The 16662-nt window shown below is 36.1% G+C and overlaps 1 protein-coding gene across 1 annotated transcript; it reads left to right on the forward strand.

Moving 5' to 3' along the window:
• Window positions 1-9298: 9298 nt before the first annotated feature.
• Window positions 9299-12341, forward strand: LOC114751683 (disease resistance-like protein DSC1). Its single transcript, XM_028940351.1, has 5 exons — window positions 9299-9783; window positions 9987-10829; window positions 10950-11082; window positions 11192-11491; window positions 11583-12341. The coding sequence occupies exons 1-5, from the start codon at window positions 9299-9301 to the stop codon at window positions 12339-12341; spliced, it is 2520 nt and encodes an 839-aa protein (XP_028796184.1).
• Window positions 12342-16662: the final 4321 nt, after the last annotated feature.

A 16662-nucleotide genomic window follows, 5' to 3' on the forward strand; every position in this document is an offset into this window, starting at 1 on the left:
AACAAAGTTTAAAATAATTTTCGTAAAATGAGGCTTTACCGCGTTTAATTCACGCGCAGGGGGGGAAATCGCCGGTTTACAACTGCGTTTCCCTCCTGGTGGCCTGTTGTTGTGTGCGCGAGGCCCACTTCCCTCTTGGCCCATTTACCCCCCCAAGGATGCTTGATCTCATTTATACACTTAGACTTCTTCTCATCTTTCCCATGTGGGACTTTATTTGACACACATATTGCATTATTTCACAACAATCCCCCACATGTGTCAAATAAAGAGCCAGAGTTACACACATGGGTATAATCATTGTATCTAGTGGTTCTTGCGACTATGAACTAGACCTAGACTGATAACACTTAGTACACAGAGATGCCAGTGAAGCCTGCTTCTATGAACTGTCATCTCTTCGGCGTGTACTAGAGGCATTAAAAGTCAGATTATACCCCCACATTTCCGCTGTTAACGACGGTTTTGCGCGTTATAACGGCCGTGCGCGTGCCTGGTGCATAACGAATGCTCTAGAGATTTTGCCATGATCTCATAGGAGCGGCCCCACTCCACATTCGTAGAGGTGATTTCATTTAAGTGTACCTGCACTGAATACACCATCCCGTAGGATTTGAAATCATTAAGAGCTTTGCTCAACCCTCCAATATGCAATCTAGCACTTTCTCACACATCATAGGAAGGGACTAGTAATTTTGGTTTAGTGCTAGCAGTACTAACGAGCGACTTGTTCTTACCCATTGAACCTTCTTCATGGGATCACCAATCACAAAGGTTGGGTTGCCATCGCTGTCGTAATCATACTGGCTTTAGTCCCATTCCCCTCGATGTTTCGATAATTTGTTTCCTCCCTAGGGGTTTTGTTAATGGATCTGCTAGGTTCATTTCTGACCTCACAAAATCGATTGAGATCACCTCGTCCTTTAGCAGCTGCCTTAAAATATTGTGTCTCAATCGAATGTGTCTGCTTTTGCCATTAAATGTTTTATTTTTGGCCGTGGCTATTGATGCCTGGTTATCACAGTGTAATGATATTGATGGCGTTGGCTTGTCTCCCAATGGGATATTTGCTAAGAAGTTTTTCAACCACTCAGCCTCTGTACCAGCCAATTCCATAGCAACTAACTCAGAATCCCTTGAGGATCGAGTTATGATGCTTTGTTTGGCTGACTTCCAAGTGACAGCTCCACCACCAAATGTAAAAACATAACCGCTAGTGGACTTTGTCTCGTCTGAATCTGAGATCCAATTAGCATCACTGTATCCTTCTAATACAGCGGGAAATCCACTATATAGTATACCATAATTCATGGTACCCTTCAGATATCGTAATAATCTCTTCAGAGCTTCCCAATGTTCACTGCCTGGACAGTGAGTATATCTGCTCAATCTGCACACAGCATATGCTATGTCTGGCCTGGTATAATTCATCAAGTGCAACAGACTCCCAATAATCTGTGCATACATAGATTGAGCAATCGGATCTCCTTTATGCTTCTTTAGATGCACACTAGCATCATAAGGGGTACTCAAAGGAGTTTCATCATAATGTTCAAACTTTCTCAGTATTTTCTCAACATAATGTTCCTGAGAAAGTAAGATGCCATTTTCATTTCTTGTGATTTTAACACCTAGGATTATTTTTGCTTCACCCAGATCTTTCATATCAAAATTTGAATTAAGAAACATTTTTGTTTCAAGCACCACATTCATACTGGTTCCAAAAATAAGCATATCATCCACATATAAACAAATAATCACACAATCATTATTCATAACTTTGGTATAAACACATCTTTCTACTTCGACAGTAGAGAAACCACCACTCATTAAAACTTGATCTAACTTCTCATGCCATTGTTTGGGTGCTTGTTTTAAGCCATATAGAGATTTTACTAACTTACATACTTTGTTTTCTTGCCCAGGAACAGCACACCCTTCAGGTTGTACCATATAAATTTCCTCTTCTAAATCACCATTTAGAAATGCTGTTTTGACATCCATTTGATGTATAAATAGCTTATGAATTGATGCTAAAGCAATAAGGATTCTAACAGATGATATCCTTGTAACAGGAGAGAATGTATCAAAATAATCAATATTTTCCTTTTGGGTAAAACCCTTAGCTACAAGCCGTGCTTTGTATTTATCTATGGTTCCATCAGGAAAATATTTTTTCCTAAAGACCCATTTGCAACCTATAGGTTTTGCTCCTGAAGGCAAGTCTACCAAAACCCAAGTTTTATTTTTATTTAAGGAGTCTATTTCATCTTTAATTGCTTCTTTCCAAAGCTCTGCATCCGGAGAAGAGATTGCTTCATAAAAGTTTCTAGGTTCATTTTGTACTAAAAATGTGTAAAAATCATCTCCAAAGGATGTTTCCTTTCTCTGTCTTTTACTTCTCCGTAATTCTTCAGTCAAAACTTGATTTGTTTTTTCTTGGAAAGAGGCAGAAGGATTTTCAACACCTTTGGGAATATGCTCAACTTTTAATGGAAAAATGTTTTCAAAAAATTCAGCATCCTTTGTTTCAGTAATTGTGTTTTGGTTCAAAACTAAAAAACGATAAGCAGCACTTTGTTGAGCATAACCAATAAACATACAGTCAACAGTTTTAGAACCAATTTTCCTTTTCTTAAAATCAGGCAATAAAACTTTTGCAAGGCACCCCCACACTTTCAAATATTTAAGATTAGGTACAAAACCTTTCCACAACTCATAAGGTGTTTTGTTAGTTTTCCTATGAGGTATTCTATTTTGTAAAAAGCAAGCAGATAACAAGGCTTCACCCCATAAGTTATCAGGTGCACCAGAACTCACAAGCAAAGCATTCATCATCTCTTTTAAAGTTCTATTTTTCCTTTCTGCAACTCCATTAGATTCAGGTGAGTAAGGAGGTGTTACTTCATGTATTATTCCCTCTTTTTCACAAAAATCATTTAGTAATAAATATTCTCCTCCTCTATCAGATCTAACTCTTTTAATTTTCCTATTAGTTGATTTTCTACCTCTGCCTTATATAAGATAAATTTTTCAAAGGCTTCATCTTTATTTCTTAACAGGTACACCCTAGTGTATCTAGAATAATCATCAATGAAAGTGATATAGTATCTTTTACCACCTCTAGTCTCTGTTTGTTTCAAATCACCTAAATCAGTATGTATTAATGACAATAACTCAGTCTCTCTTTGTGTAGGAAAATGTGATTTTTTCGTCATTTTGGTTTCTGCACAAATTTCGCATTTACCAATATTATTACTTTTAGTTTCAGAAATTAATTTAAGGTGTTGCAACCTTTTGATGTATTTCCTATTAATATGCCCTAATCTAGCATGCCATAGATCATAAGAATCAACCAAGTAAACAGAAGAAGATGCATTATCATTCATATCGACACTCAGTACAAAGAGACCTTGATTACAGTAACCCTTCCCCACAAGAACATTGTTCTTTGTCATCACAATTTTGTCAGACTCAAATGACACTTTCACCCCAGCCTTTCCCAAGAGAGCCACAGAAATTAAATTTGCTCTCATATCGGGCACGTACAGAACATCATTTAGCACTAGAGACTTCCCAGATGTGAGTTTCAGCACCACTTTTCCCTTTCCCTGAACCTTTGCAGTTCGGGAGTCAGCGAGATAAATTTGATCTTCCCCTTCTTCGAAGGAGGTATACATTTCCCTGTTTGCACATATGTGCTTGGTAGCCCCAGAGTCTACCACCCATTTTCTCACATCAGAGATGAGGAGGGCCTGAGAAAGCATTGCAGCAATTACTTCATCATTGTCGCTGTCATCTCCTTCAACCAAATTCACATTTGGCTTGGGAGGATTTTCATCCTTTTGAAAACTTCCCTTAGCCCTCTTCCTGCACTGTGCTGCATAATGTCCAGGTTTGCCACAAACAAAACAATTGCCCTTCTTCTTGAATTTGGAGTTAGTGCCTTTGGGTTTGTAATCAGGTTTCTTATTTTTCTGTTTCTTTGAGTTAGGGTCGTACCTCTTGTTGCGTGGTTTTGTTTCCACTAGGTTTGCTTTGGCAGCCGTCTCTTTCTCTTTCGCTGCTTGTATTGTCCTTCTGTTGGTATCTTCAATGATGATGTGAGTGATCAAGCCGGTAAGCGACAATTGTTTCTGTTTATGCTTGAGTTGTTGTTTGTAGTTGTTCCATGAGGTTGGTAGCTTTTCAATCAGGACCCCAGCGATGAACTCGTCAGGAAGATTGATCTTTTCAGCCCGAAGTTCCTCCAGTAATTTGTGGTATTCATTGATTTGAAGCTTGATGTCTTTGTCATCGGTCATCTCCCACCTATAGAAGTTTCCGACCACAAATTTCTGCTTCCCAGCGTTCCTCAGCAGTATATTTGAGAACCAATGATTCCCATATTTGCTTGGCCTCTTTGTAGACGCTGTAGATGTCAAACAGATCATTAGAGAGTGTACTGATCAAGGTGTGCCTGCATACTTTGTTGGCCTGGTGCCACATATCCTTCTGTCCTTGATCAGCATCTGCAGCAGGTTCTGATTGAGTTAGCGCATTGACAACTCCATGCATGTCCAGAATTGTGTAGACACGTTCTTGCCACCGCCTAAAGTTGCTTCCATCAAACATTTCTATCTTGGATGTGTCAGGGAATGGCCTAGCAAGCGGTATGGCTGCCGGGACGTTCAGGGGAACGCTGACAGGAACAGCACTGGAGCCAGCAGCATCGTTGTTTGCAGCCATTGTTCAGGGTATCTCTCAAGATTGTTGGCGGCAGCAAATGAGGAATAGCAAATCCGGTTCGAGTCGCGTCACAAGGACACTGTCCTTGAGAGATATTCCGCAACCCCTCGGTGTAACAGGCAGCGGCACTCCCCAGGATCAAACGAACCCTTCCTGCGAAGCAAGGTAGCAGAACAGCGAAAGCAATTGTAACAGCAAACACCCGCGGGAGAGAAGAGGAAGAGGATGGAATAGCGTGTCTTCACGCTGCCTGGACAGTCCCTTATATAGGCGCGAATGGCCACATCACCGGAGGACGCATCCCTCTGTTTCGCCGAGCGGGTACGACCGAAGCAACGTAAGGTTCCGTTGGAGACGGAACGACGCGAACGTTGGTGCACACAACGTTCGCCTACACCCCGCGAGACGCGTCCGGTCGGCCACAAAACGAAACAATAAGCCTCTTGACTTTTAACAGGTCCAAAATAAGGCTTTTCTGGTAAGCATAATTTTATTAAAAAATATTCAACAAAGTTTAAAATAATTTTCGTAAAATGAGGCTTTACCGCGTTTAATTCACGCGCAGGGGGGGGAATCGCCGGTTTACAACTGCGTTTCCCTCCTGGTGGCCTGTTGTTGTGTGCGCGAGGCCCACTTCCCTCTTGGCCCATTTACCCCCCCAAGGATGCTTGATCTCATTTATACACTTAGACTTCTTCTCATCTTTCCCATGTGGGACTTTATTTGACACACATATTGCATTATTTCACAACACTTGGTTCTGCTTTCTGCAGTGTCGGAATTATGACAACAATGATACGTGATTATCAGCCATTTGGATGATGCTAAACTTAGTGGTTGTGGTTGTCTCTGGCTTTCATGCTTTTGTTTGCTGAATTTATAGAGTCAACTCATTTGTTCTGCTCAGAAAATTTTGCCACATCAGATGTTGTATTTTTTTTCAGAAGTAGTCTTCCCTTTTTCTTTCTCACCACAAATATATACACACACACGTATATATATAGTTGGAACAGTCATCAAATCTGTTTGTTGTATCTCTCTCAGAGCAGTGGATGAATTCCTTGTTGTCTAATGATTGAATGGAGTCTTTATTGCTCTTTTATTTTTTATTTTTATAAACAGAAGCAACCACCGTCACTGATTTTCTCAAGTAATTTAGCGTTTGAAATCCAAAAGCTAGAGATAAAAGTGATGTACTTATTTATAGAGATCAAGGAAGAAACCCAATGAAGCTAGTATTGAATTGCTATCTGCATACTTCCAAAAAATCGGTTTCATAAGTTTATTGATCATTAATCAATTGTCAATTCCTCCATTCCTTCCAAGTCTTTGAGAAAGCCAAAATGAAAAACATGACATGGCACAATCAAAAAAAAAAAGTTGTATTATTATTGTTGTTGTTTTCTTAACCCTTGTCACTGCAAGCTAAGCTAAATTGAGTATTTTGCTGGAATTTATAACGAAACAATTGAGAAATTAAATTAATTGTACGATAATTTTTGAAGAATTTATGAGACGTGAAGAAAAAAAATCCTTAACAATAGCATCCCAAAATTCGACATATTTACAGAGATAAACTAATAAAAATACCTATAAAAATTAAAATGATCATCAAGTCAATCATAAACCAAGTTTATTTTTTATTTGTCAATGTGAATGTGAAATATAATTAATAAAAGATTCAGTATTAAAAACTTTTGCTTGAGTAGCAAGTGTGTGAAATAGGGAAATTGTTTTAATTCAAAGGTAAAATTACAATTAGTTTCCAGAGAAAGAAAATAATTACAAAATAAATGTTAGAAGTTATCATTTTCTATTCTAAAACTTATCAGCTGCTTAGGTTGTTATTAGAACTTTTTAGTAATTATTATTTTTAAGACCTCACTGTAATTCTTCTTAATTTAAAGTTGTCAAGTATAATTATATTAGGCAGCCTATTCTTGGCCAAGACTATAATGAATCCTACTAAGCTATTGTCCCCAAACAGAGGCTAGAAACATGATGATTTTGGAAAACATTGTGATGTGCTGAGTGTGAAAGCATCTTTCATGTGCCCCAATTCGCGAAAAGCAACATCGTCTTCCACCACAAATATCATAAATTAATGAAGTATTTAATTTTTTAACTATTTTGTGAGGGTGAGTGCGAAACAGGGAAGGCATTTTTTATGCACCCAAATTGTCAAAAGAAGCAGACCATTGTCCCATGATTACCGTCAAATGTTATTTTTAATTAATATCATCAACTTTTAAAAGTTAGAGGTATTTCCTTAAATTTTCCTCCCGAAATGAGCGTTGTTCTTCCTTAGTCATCTTTATGTATTCTTTATATATTGTGTGAATATATATATAACTATAAGGATCAATTATATATAAAATAAGAAAATTACGTCATAAAAAAAAAAGAAATTTGTGCAACTTTAGTTGATACAAGGATTAATATAATTTTTAATCCATAAAATTTGACCCCATTTTGGTTTGAGTCGTTGAAATTTGAAACTAAAAGCTTTAATCTTTAAAATTTGACTTCATTTTGATCCATTTAAGGATTTTTTAGTCTTTGAAATAGTGTTTTTTAATAACCCAAAATGAGGTTAAGCTTCAAATATCAAAACTAATGGTTTCAAATTCTAGGGACCGAAACTAAAATGACTCTAAATTTTAAGAATCAAAATCACTGATTTCAAATTTCATAGAGCAAAACCAAAAAGACGTTAAATTTCAGGGATAATGAAATGGTATTAACCCATGATATAATATGGTTCAGGGACTAAACAGGTAATAAAACATTAGTTATATGGAAGACTGAAAATCGATTAGATGTCAATTTCCAATGTGCCACTGCATTTTAAATAAATGAGGAAATCACTGAGTAAAAAATTGTTCTTGCAAGCAGTGACATTAATGTGATTCAAGCGTGCAGAAACTATTGAGCCAACTTAAATAACTCAATATAGTATTAGTCTCAGGCAGAGTATGTGAAGAAGACGCACGAATATGATTATCAAAAGATTGAAAGTAATAAATTATTAGCCACATTGAACTCCAACTGATTTTGTCAGTTGAGAAGAGCCACAAGGACAGTAAAATTCTTCCAACAAATATTTACTATTCCTCCTATCTTTAATTTAAATATAAAATCTATTTTGTAATATAAATTGTATTATAAAGCAGGCCTTATATTAAGAATATGAGAAGTATTAGTTGCATGCTTAAAATACGAACATAAAATCTTTGGTTAAACCAGCACACATGGCTCACTATCAGCCAATTAAATTACACGCTTGCTGTTTGAAAAGAAAACATTTGACTATAAAGCAATCAAGTCAACAAATCAATTATTTATTTGATTTTTATTTTCTTTTTGGAGCATGACAAGTGGAGAAAACGCGCATAAGCTAGCCATTTTAAATTATTGAAGTTGCTTTTTAATAACGAAGACTCCTCGAATTGATAAGCAAGTTTCCCAGAAACATTCTTCACTTCTTAGCTTAAAAGCTGCCTTGCTGTCTACTCAGACATCACTTTTGCTCTTAATTTGCAAGAAATAAGGTTTCATCGATTCAGGTATGATGATCTTCTTTCTCATTCCTTACTATTCATCACGTCAGGAAAAGCCATAATGTTCCTGATGAGTTCCATATGTATATGATTGTGTTCTTGCTCTGTTTCGCCATCTTTCGTTTTCGCTTGTTTGAATGTTATAATGAATCAGCGTCAATATACAAATATTTAAATAGAATTTTCTGTGAGATAGCACTGCTTACTTGAAGGGACTGGAGCATGGAGTTCTTCGAGGCACAGGTGAATGAATTACTAGTGGGTGTGGCCCTCTCTTTCGTAGCCATTGGGATCGCCGCTTTCTATCTCTTCTTCTATTCTTCCCGCAAGAACACAGAAGGTTTGATCCCTCCAGGTATGATAAGGAAGTTTCCCAAAACCCACCTTATTCGCTCAAAAACTACATTGCTGTCTACTCAGACATCACTTTTGCTCTTAGTTTGCCAGAAATAAGGTTAGATCTATCCAGGTATGATGATCTGCTTCCTGATCTGTAATATGTATATAGTCGAACTACTCATGCATATGTACATATGTATCAGGAAGAGCCATAATGTTCCTAATGAGTTCCTTATGATTGTGTTCTTGGTTCTTGCTCTGTTTCACCATCGTTCATTTCCACTTGTTCGAATTTTATGATGAAGTAGGATCTACATCATATTAAGTCCCCTTCAACCCGTTTCAGATTATAATTAGTATTAGTATTTTTGAGATGCTCAACTATTGTTTGTTAGAGGAGAACTATGAACTTTTCTCCGCCTAGTTACTTACCTTTATTTCATTTATTTCCTGTTTATTGGTCCGAACTATAATTGTTAATGAGCTATCCTGTTCTTCTCGCGTTGACATCGCCGTGCTAGATAGAAATTGAATTCACTTGGGAGTAGACATATAATATTTGAGCAGTTATATGCTTATTAGAATGTTATAAACGGGAGCTTGAGGGGAGAGATTAGCATCAAATTTATTAGGAATAATTAACACCCTATGGTTTTTGTCTATATCCAGTAATGGCAACTTTTACGACTTCTCCCAGCGTTCGGCAGGAAAAATATGATGTTTTTGTAAGTTTTAGAGGTCCAGACACCCGACGTAGATTTGTTAGCCATTTGAGAAAGCAGTTTCGACAAAAGGGGATAGAGGTTTATGTTGATGAGACGGCAGAGAGAGGAGATACAATATCCCCTGCACTTTCGGAAGCAATAGAAAGATCAAGAATTGCGCTGGTGATATTCTCAGAAAACTATGCTTCTTCAAGGTGGTGCTTAGAAGAGCTAGTGAAAATCATGGAATGCAGGCGAGACCATAGTCAGACTGTAATTCCAGTTTTCTATGATATAGACCCATCACATGTTAGGCATCAAAGAGGGTCTTATGAAGATGCATTTGTTCAGCATCATAACTGCAAAGTTGGTTCAAGGAAGTTGCAAGATTGGAGATCGGTCTTGAAAGAAACTGCAGACATATTTGGTTATCATAACTCCTCAAATTTTCAGTAAGATGTTTCCTCTTTCTATTTATTATTAGATAAATCTTGCCACAGTTTATGAATTATATATTTTTCCCGTAGACATTTAAAAATAATTATATCTAATGCTTATATTATTGATAATTAAATCTATGCATTTATGATTTTTAACAATGTACTATGTGATTTTTTTTTTTTTGAAAAACAACTTCTTTCTTTTAACACTTCAGGGATGAATCTGATCTTATTGACGAAATAATCAAAGATGTATGCAAAAAGCTAGAAGGTAAAGGTAAAGACACAGTGGAGCCAATGGAACATATTGGAGTTGAGAAAAATTTGACTCCTATTGAATTATTTATGAAAGATGAATCACATGAAGTTAGAGTTTTTGGAATTTGGGGTAAAGGAGGAATAGGCAAAACCACCTTAGCTCATGCCGCATTTGATAACTTTTACCACCGATTTGATAGGTCTTGCTTCGTCGAAAATGTGAGAGAGAAATCAAAAACGATTGGAACGAATTGTTTGCTTGAAAAAATTCTCTCTGTTCTACTAGATGAAGAAAAGCTCACAATGGTTGGAATGCCTAATGTTCAAAGGAGGCTACGTAGAACAAGAGTTTTTCTAGTTCTTGATGATGTTGACACCTCCACTCAATTAAAATATCTTAGTGAGGAAAATCTTTCATTGGGACCAGGTAGCAAAGTCATCATTACAAGTAGAGATAAGCATGTTCTTATTAGTGGAGGAGCTCATGAAGTACATGAGGTGAAAGAATTAAGTAAGGAAGAATCGCTTCAACTTTTCTGCCGACATGCTTTCAAGCAAGGCCATCCCGAACAAGGATATGAAAAGTTATCAATGCAGGTAATTGAATATGCAAAAGGTCTTCCTCTGGCATTAAAAGTTTTGGGCTCATATTTGAACTCTAGAGATACAAAAGCATGGGAGAGTGCCCTTAAAAAATTGAGAAAGTCTCCCCATGCAGAAATTCAAACTGTATTGAGGGTGAGCTATGATGGACTTGAGAAAACAGAAAAGAAGATATTTTTACATATTGCATTCTTCTTCAGGGGAGGAAAGAAAGAAGATATTATGAGGGTACTAGATGCTTGTAATGATGACCTCTATGTGGATATTGGAATAGAGAGGCTTCTAGATACAGCACTCATAACTACTTCAAATGATAGCAGAATAGAAATTCATGATATGCTACAAGAAATGGCTGAAGAAATAGTTCGTGAGGAATCTAGAGAGCACCCTGAAAGTCGAAGTCGATTAAATGATGCAAAAGAAGTTCAAGATATACTGGAAAATAACAAGGTAAATGAAGGATGCTTTAACTTCCTTTTTTATTCATTAAATTATTTCATTAAAAGAATTTTTACACGCCACTTGTTTAATATATTATTTGAATTTTGTTATGTTCTAGGGAACTGATATAATTGAAGGCATCGCATTGAACCCATGTGAGTTAAAAAGCAACATACGCCTGAGTGCTGACGGCTTTAGTAGAATGAGTAATTTAAAATTTCTCAAGATTGGTTTTCATTTTCAAGACAAATATCAAGTGGTTTGTCCTTTTGGTCTAGAGTCACTTCCTGATGAACTAAGATATTTTTGTTGGGAAAGTTATCCATTGAAGACTCTACCGCTTGGTTTTTGTGCAAAGAATCTTGTTGAAATCCAACTGCCTTCTAGCAATCTTGTAAAACTATGGGATGGTGCGCAGGTATGGCTATATATTAATGCACATTTCATTTCTTTAGTCTAATTGAATTATGAGGGCTTTTTTGGTAATTTTTCTCTTTTGATTGTCACAGGATCTTAAGAATTTGAAAAAAATAAATCTTGCCTGCTCGAAGTTAAAGGAGTTGCCTGATTTCTCCACGGCACAAAATCTTGAAATAATGAGCCTCAGATTTTGTGTAAATTTATGCAGTATTCATCCATCAATCTTGTCTCTTCCTAAACTTGTTTCTTTGGATCTAGAGGGGTGCCTCACACTAAAGAATCTTCATGGGAATAACCATTTGAAATCTCTCAAGGAACTCAAGCTGACGCACTGCTTTGCTCTCGAGGAATTTTCGGTGTCATCAGAAGAAATGAGAAGCTTACATTTGAATAATTCAGGTATCAAAACATTAAACTTGCCATTTGGACGGTACAATAAACTTGAAGAGCTATATCTCGGTGGGAGTCTCAGGAACTTTCAAGTAAATGAGCTAAGTTGCTTGACATCTCTTAAAATATTCTCTCTTAATCGTTTTGAAGGAAGAATGGTCAAATCACAATTATCCATTCTGTTTGATGCGTGTTGTTCGTTAGAAGAATTGAGGTTGACATACTGTAAGGTTTCTGAGATCCCTGATAATATCAGTGCCATGTCATTGTTGAAGATTCTATCACTACGAGGAAGCAGCGTTAAGAGTTTGCCAGATAGCATCAAGCGTCTTTCAGAGCTCAGAGAAATTGATTTGGGTAAATGCAAGAGGCTTAGGTCCTTACCAGAACTTCCATCTTCCCTTATTTGTTGTTATCTCAACGACTGCCCATCACTGAGACCTTCAGTTTCCCACTGATGCGAGCAATACATAACTCTAGTGAGGTTAGAGTCTGTTATCCCGGAAGCACAATCCCAGAGGGCTTCAAATATTCCCAGACCGCTAAGAGGTCTATTAGTATTGAGCTTGCACCAGCTTCTTCTGACCATTTATTGGGTTTCGCTTCTTGTTGCATTGTTCCCGCATTCATGATGACATCAGTTAAGAGAAAATTTGACTTTGAAGATGAAAAGATCTATTACAGGGGTGACGACCAAATTACTTGCCTCTGGTATGATCATGTTTTGTTATGGAATGATCCAGTGGATCGCATGTTGAAGGAAAACAAAAGAAGGCGATTTGATGAGGGCGGCACTTACAAGTTTGCATGTGAATTCTTCTTCGACGGAGATTCGTTCAGTCGTCTTGGGGATGAATTTAATGACGGGATAAAAAGGTGTGGAATTTGGCCAATATATGCATCAGAATTACAGGAAAAAGTGGAATTAAGGCTAAAGACAGATGCTGTTACAGGCAGTACCAGCCAACACCCTAATGTTGAAGTGTCCCAACATCAGCCAGCACGTTATTTCGTTAGGAGAAGCGCTCGTGTGCGCTAGAGGATAGGGAACTTGACCATGATGCCGTACTCTTTGAGAACCAAGAGAGGCCGAAATGAGCGCACGACCCCAAAGGATAACAAAAGAATCGCTCGATAATGCAATTCCAGGTCCAATAATTCTTTTAATTCTTTATGGCCTCCATCTATGTATGAAAAGAATTCTTTATTCTCATTGGGATTGGCCTTTGGGTCTCATGCCCGGCATCCATTAAAATAATAAATAAACATTAGAAAAATCTCCAACCCAAGCTACTACATGTATACGCAACCATCTCTAATTTCTATCCACAGGCATGTGCAACCAAAAATTGTAGAGATAATGGATTCATTGATTTTTAATTCCTTTAGTATGCCTTAGTCCCCTGCTCTCCCAGTTCGAGTTTCTTACCAAGAAGTTGATGCTATGGCTCGACTGTTGGTAAATATTATGTATACATGTAGATATTAACAATGTATAACAGTAAGTATTTTGGTCTTCTTCATAGCTGGTCAATTTCCAAGGTCCATGTGATTTTTTGCTCTGCTCTTCACTAATGTTAACGATATCATATAAGTCTGAATTGCATTCGTGCACATCTTGGAATTAGAGACAACCCTTGTGCAGAATAAAACTTAGAATGAAAAGAAATATAGATGCCATATATATTATGAACTACTCCGGTCCTAAATATAAGACTTTTTTTATAGTGTAAATTACATTACAAAAAGGGTCTTATATTTAGGATAAGAGGAGTATTTCACCTGTTTAACTTTGCATTTCACCTGTTTTTCATCACCGACAGGTCCAGGAGGATCGAGGCGTGCGACATGAATGTAACAATCATCAGCTTCATTTTACCAGTTGGCCAACAACTGAAGAGCTCTGAACCATTTGAGTTGTTAATTTAGGTGTTGTTTCTTGTCTTTTTCCTGGTAATTTGGTTCTGCTTCGTCTGCAGTATCACAGGTGGAAACTATTACAGTGTGGGAATGACAAGAATGATATGCGATTGTGAGCCATTTGGATAATATGCCAAACTTGGTGGTTATGTTTATCTTTGGCTTTGATGCTTTCGTTTGTTGACTTCAGAAAGTGAACTGATTTTTTATACTCAAAATTTTTTTGTCAAATCAGATATTATATTTGTTCAGAAGTAGTCTTCATTTTATCTTTCTCACCACTAACAGGTGATAAAATCATCAAATCTGTTTGTTGTATCTCATAGCAGCGTAATGAATTCCTTGCTATATGATGATCGAATAAAGTCTCTGTTTTTCCTTTCAACAGAACCAACCACTATCACTGATTGTTTCTGATAACATGGGTTTTGTCCCATTTCATATCCAAAAAGTAGAGATAAAAAAAATGTATTTATACATAGAGATCAAGGAAAGCCTATGAAGCTAGTACTGTATCGCCATTATACTTCCAAAAAATTGTTTTCATGAGTTTATTGATCGTTAATTTCACCTATTTCTTTGTTTATTGGCTTCATTTAAGTGAACATTATTTTTAAATAAATTTTTTGGATATTTATTAGTTGTCAATTTCTCAAGGCCTTTTGATTTTTGACTCTCGAGTCTTTGAGAAAGCCAAAATGAAACCATGACAGTATGCAATTAAAAAAACCGTATTATTCTTCTTGTTTTCTTACCCCTTGTCACTACAAGCGAAGCTAAACTGAGTACTTTGCTGCAATTTATAGTAAAATATTTCTCCGTTTCTAAATATAAGACCTTTTTTATAATATAATTTATACTATAAAAGGGGTCTTATATTTAGGACCAAAGGAGTAATTAAGAAATTAAATTAATTGTATGATAATTTTTGAAGGATTCACGGACACATTATGGGAAAGAAATCCTCGAAAAGGGAATATCAAATTTTGACGAAGCAACATTGAAAATTGAAATTTCCATCAAGTCAATCATAAACCAAGTTTATTTTTCATTTGTCATTGTGAATGTGAAATGTAATTAATAAAGGATTCAGTATTAAAACTTTTTGTGTGGGTAGCAAGTGTATGAAATAGGGAAAGTGATTTCATTTAAAATTGCCGGGTATAATTATATCATAGGAAGCCGATTATTGGCCAAAACTATAATGAATCCTACTAAACCATTGTGGGAAACAGAGACTAAAAAAGTGTTTGGATGGCATGAGAAGTGCTTCTGAAAAACACTTTTTCATAAATTAAAATAAATTCCTTTATATATTTACTTCATATATCGTAAAACTTATGAAATTATAGTTTCGTTTCTATCAAAATATCCCTTAAAAACATAATGATTATGGAAAACTGCTATGAGCCGAACCTCTAAGGCCCAATATTAACAGAACCAACTACTTAGGATTCGACCCAAGTCTAGCCAAGGCGGAGCAGAGGACGCGGGGTGAGAAAGAGCATAGGAAATTAATATTATCATCTTACTCAAAAAAAAAATAATATTATCAACTTTTGAAAATTAAAGGCACTTCCCTAATTTATGTAAGGTAGGTCCTGTTTCTGGTCAACAAATATTATTCTTGACGTTATGATTTTTTACCTTAAGCCGCCTATATTTAATAATTCTCAGATGGAAACCGGAATGTTGGATTAATGAGGATGATGTGGCATCCTACATAAAATCAAAAATAGCATCCGTATGGGTTAATAATTTTATATAATTATATATATTTTTCATAGAAGGGTTAGAATGCCATTTGTGTTTAAAAATAAGAAACCCTAATCTCTTTTATCTCCTTACTGCGGGCTAACTCAACTTTCAATTCGTAAAAAGAACCTCTCGTTGGGCAGATTAACATTTTGATTTTCAAAGTGTTTGTGTTTTCTTTAGTTGCCTGTACTGGGTTCTGCATTGGATCAATGTTCATGTCCTCATGGAATTATCTATTTGCACTTGTCTAGTCTTTGTGCTTTATTCGATCCCGATTTCAGTCAATCACCCATCGATGGTGGCGTTGTGGTTGATGGCGGGCTGCGGCACGGAGCTGCAAAGAAATGAGGGTTTTTTTTTTTTAATGGCAAAATGACAATTTAAACCTTCTTTAAAAATATATATAATTATCATAAATTTATTAACTCATGCAAATGGCAAGAAGTTGGATGTTATGTAGGACGTCACATCCTTGTTAATTTGACCTGGAACTTAGGAGAGTTTTTATATTTTAGCCCAATTTTTAATATCTAAAATTTGAATTTATTTTAGTTTTGATCCTGAGATTTAAAATAAGTAGTTTTGGTCCTAAATTTCACCTCATTTTGGTTTGGGTATCTAAAATTTGAGACCAGAGGATTTGTTTCCTGAAATTTGATATCATTTTGGTTCACTTAAATATTTTTAATCCGTGAAACAGTATTTTTTAAGGATCAAAATTAAAGTGAGATCAAATTCTGAAGATTAGAACTGTTGGCGGCTTCAAATTTTAGAGAGAACTAAAACAATAATCAGCTAAAAAAAACTAAAATAATGTTAAATTTCAAGAACCAAAATCATTGGTTTCAAATTTTAGAGATTAAAACGAAAATAAAATTAAATTTCAGTGACTAAGAATGATATTAAGCGTTGATATAACATGGTGGAAGAATAAATTCTTCTTGCAGGAATGACATTAATGTGATTTAAGGATGGCGAAAATATTCGGGTAGCTTAAATAACTCAATGTAGTATTACTCTCAGCAAAAGAATGCAATTTCATGTGTAAATTTCATCACGATCAAGTTAATAAAGGATGGAATGATCCAATGGATCGCACAT

This window comes from Neltuma alba, unplaced genomic scaffold (assembly GCF_004799145.2).
Source record: "Neltuma alba isolate B1F8T4 unplaced genomic scaffold, ASM479914v2 tig00007017_pilon, whole genome shotgun sequence".
Classification (NCBI taxonomy): Eukaryota; Viridiplantae; Streptophyta; class Magnoliopsida; order Fabales; family Fabaceae; genus Neltuma; species Neltuma alba.

Bases quoted from the DNA above. Each gene is read 5' to 3' on its own strand.
- LOC114751683 (XM_028940351.1), top strand. From the start codon at position 9,299: ATGGCAACTTTTACGACTTCTCCCAGCGTTCGGCAGGAAAAATATGAT. The intron at 11,083-11,191 runs GTAAATGAAGGA...GTTATGTTCTAG, and splicing joins ATATACTGGAAAATAACAAG to GGAACTGATATAATTGAAGG. The intron at 11,492-11,582 runs GTATGGCTATAT...TGATTGTCACAG, and splicing joins AACTATGGGATGGTGCGCAG to GATCTTAAGAATTTGAAAAA.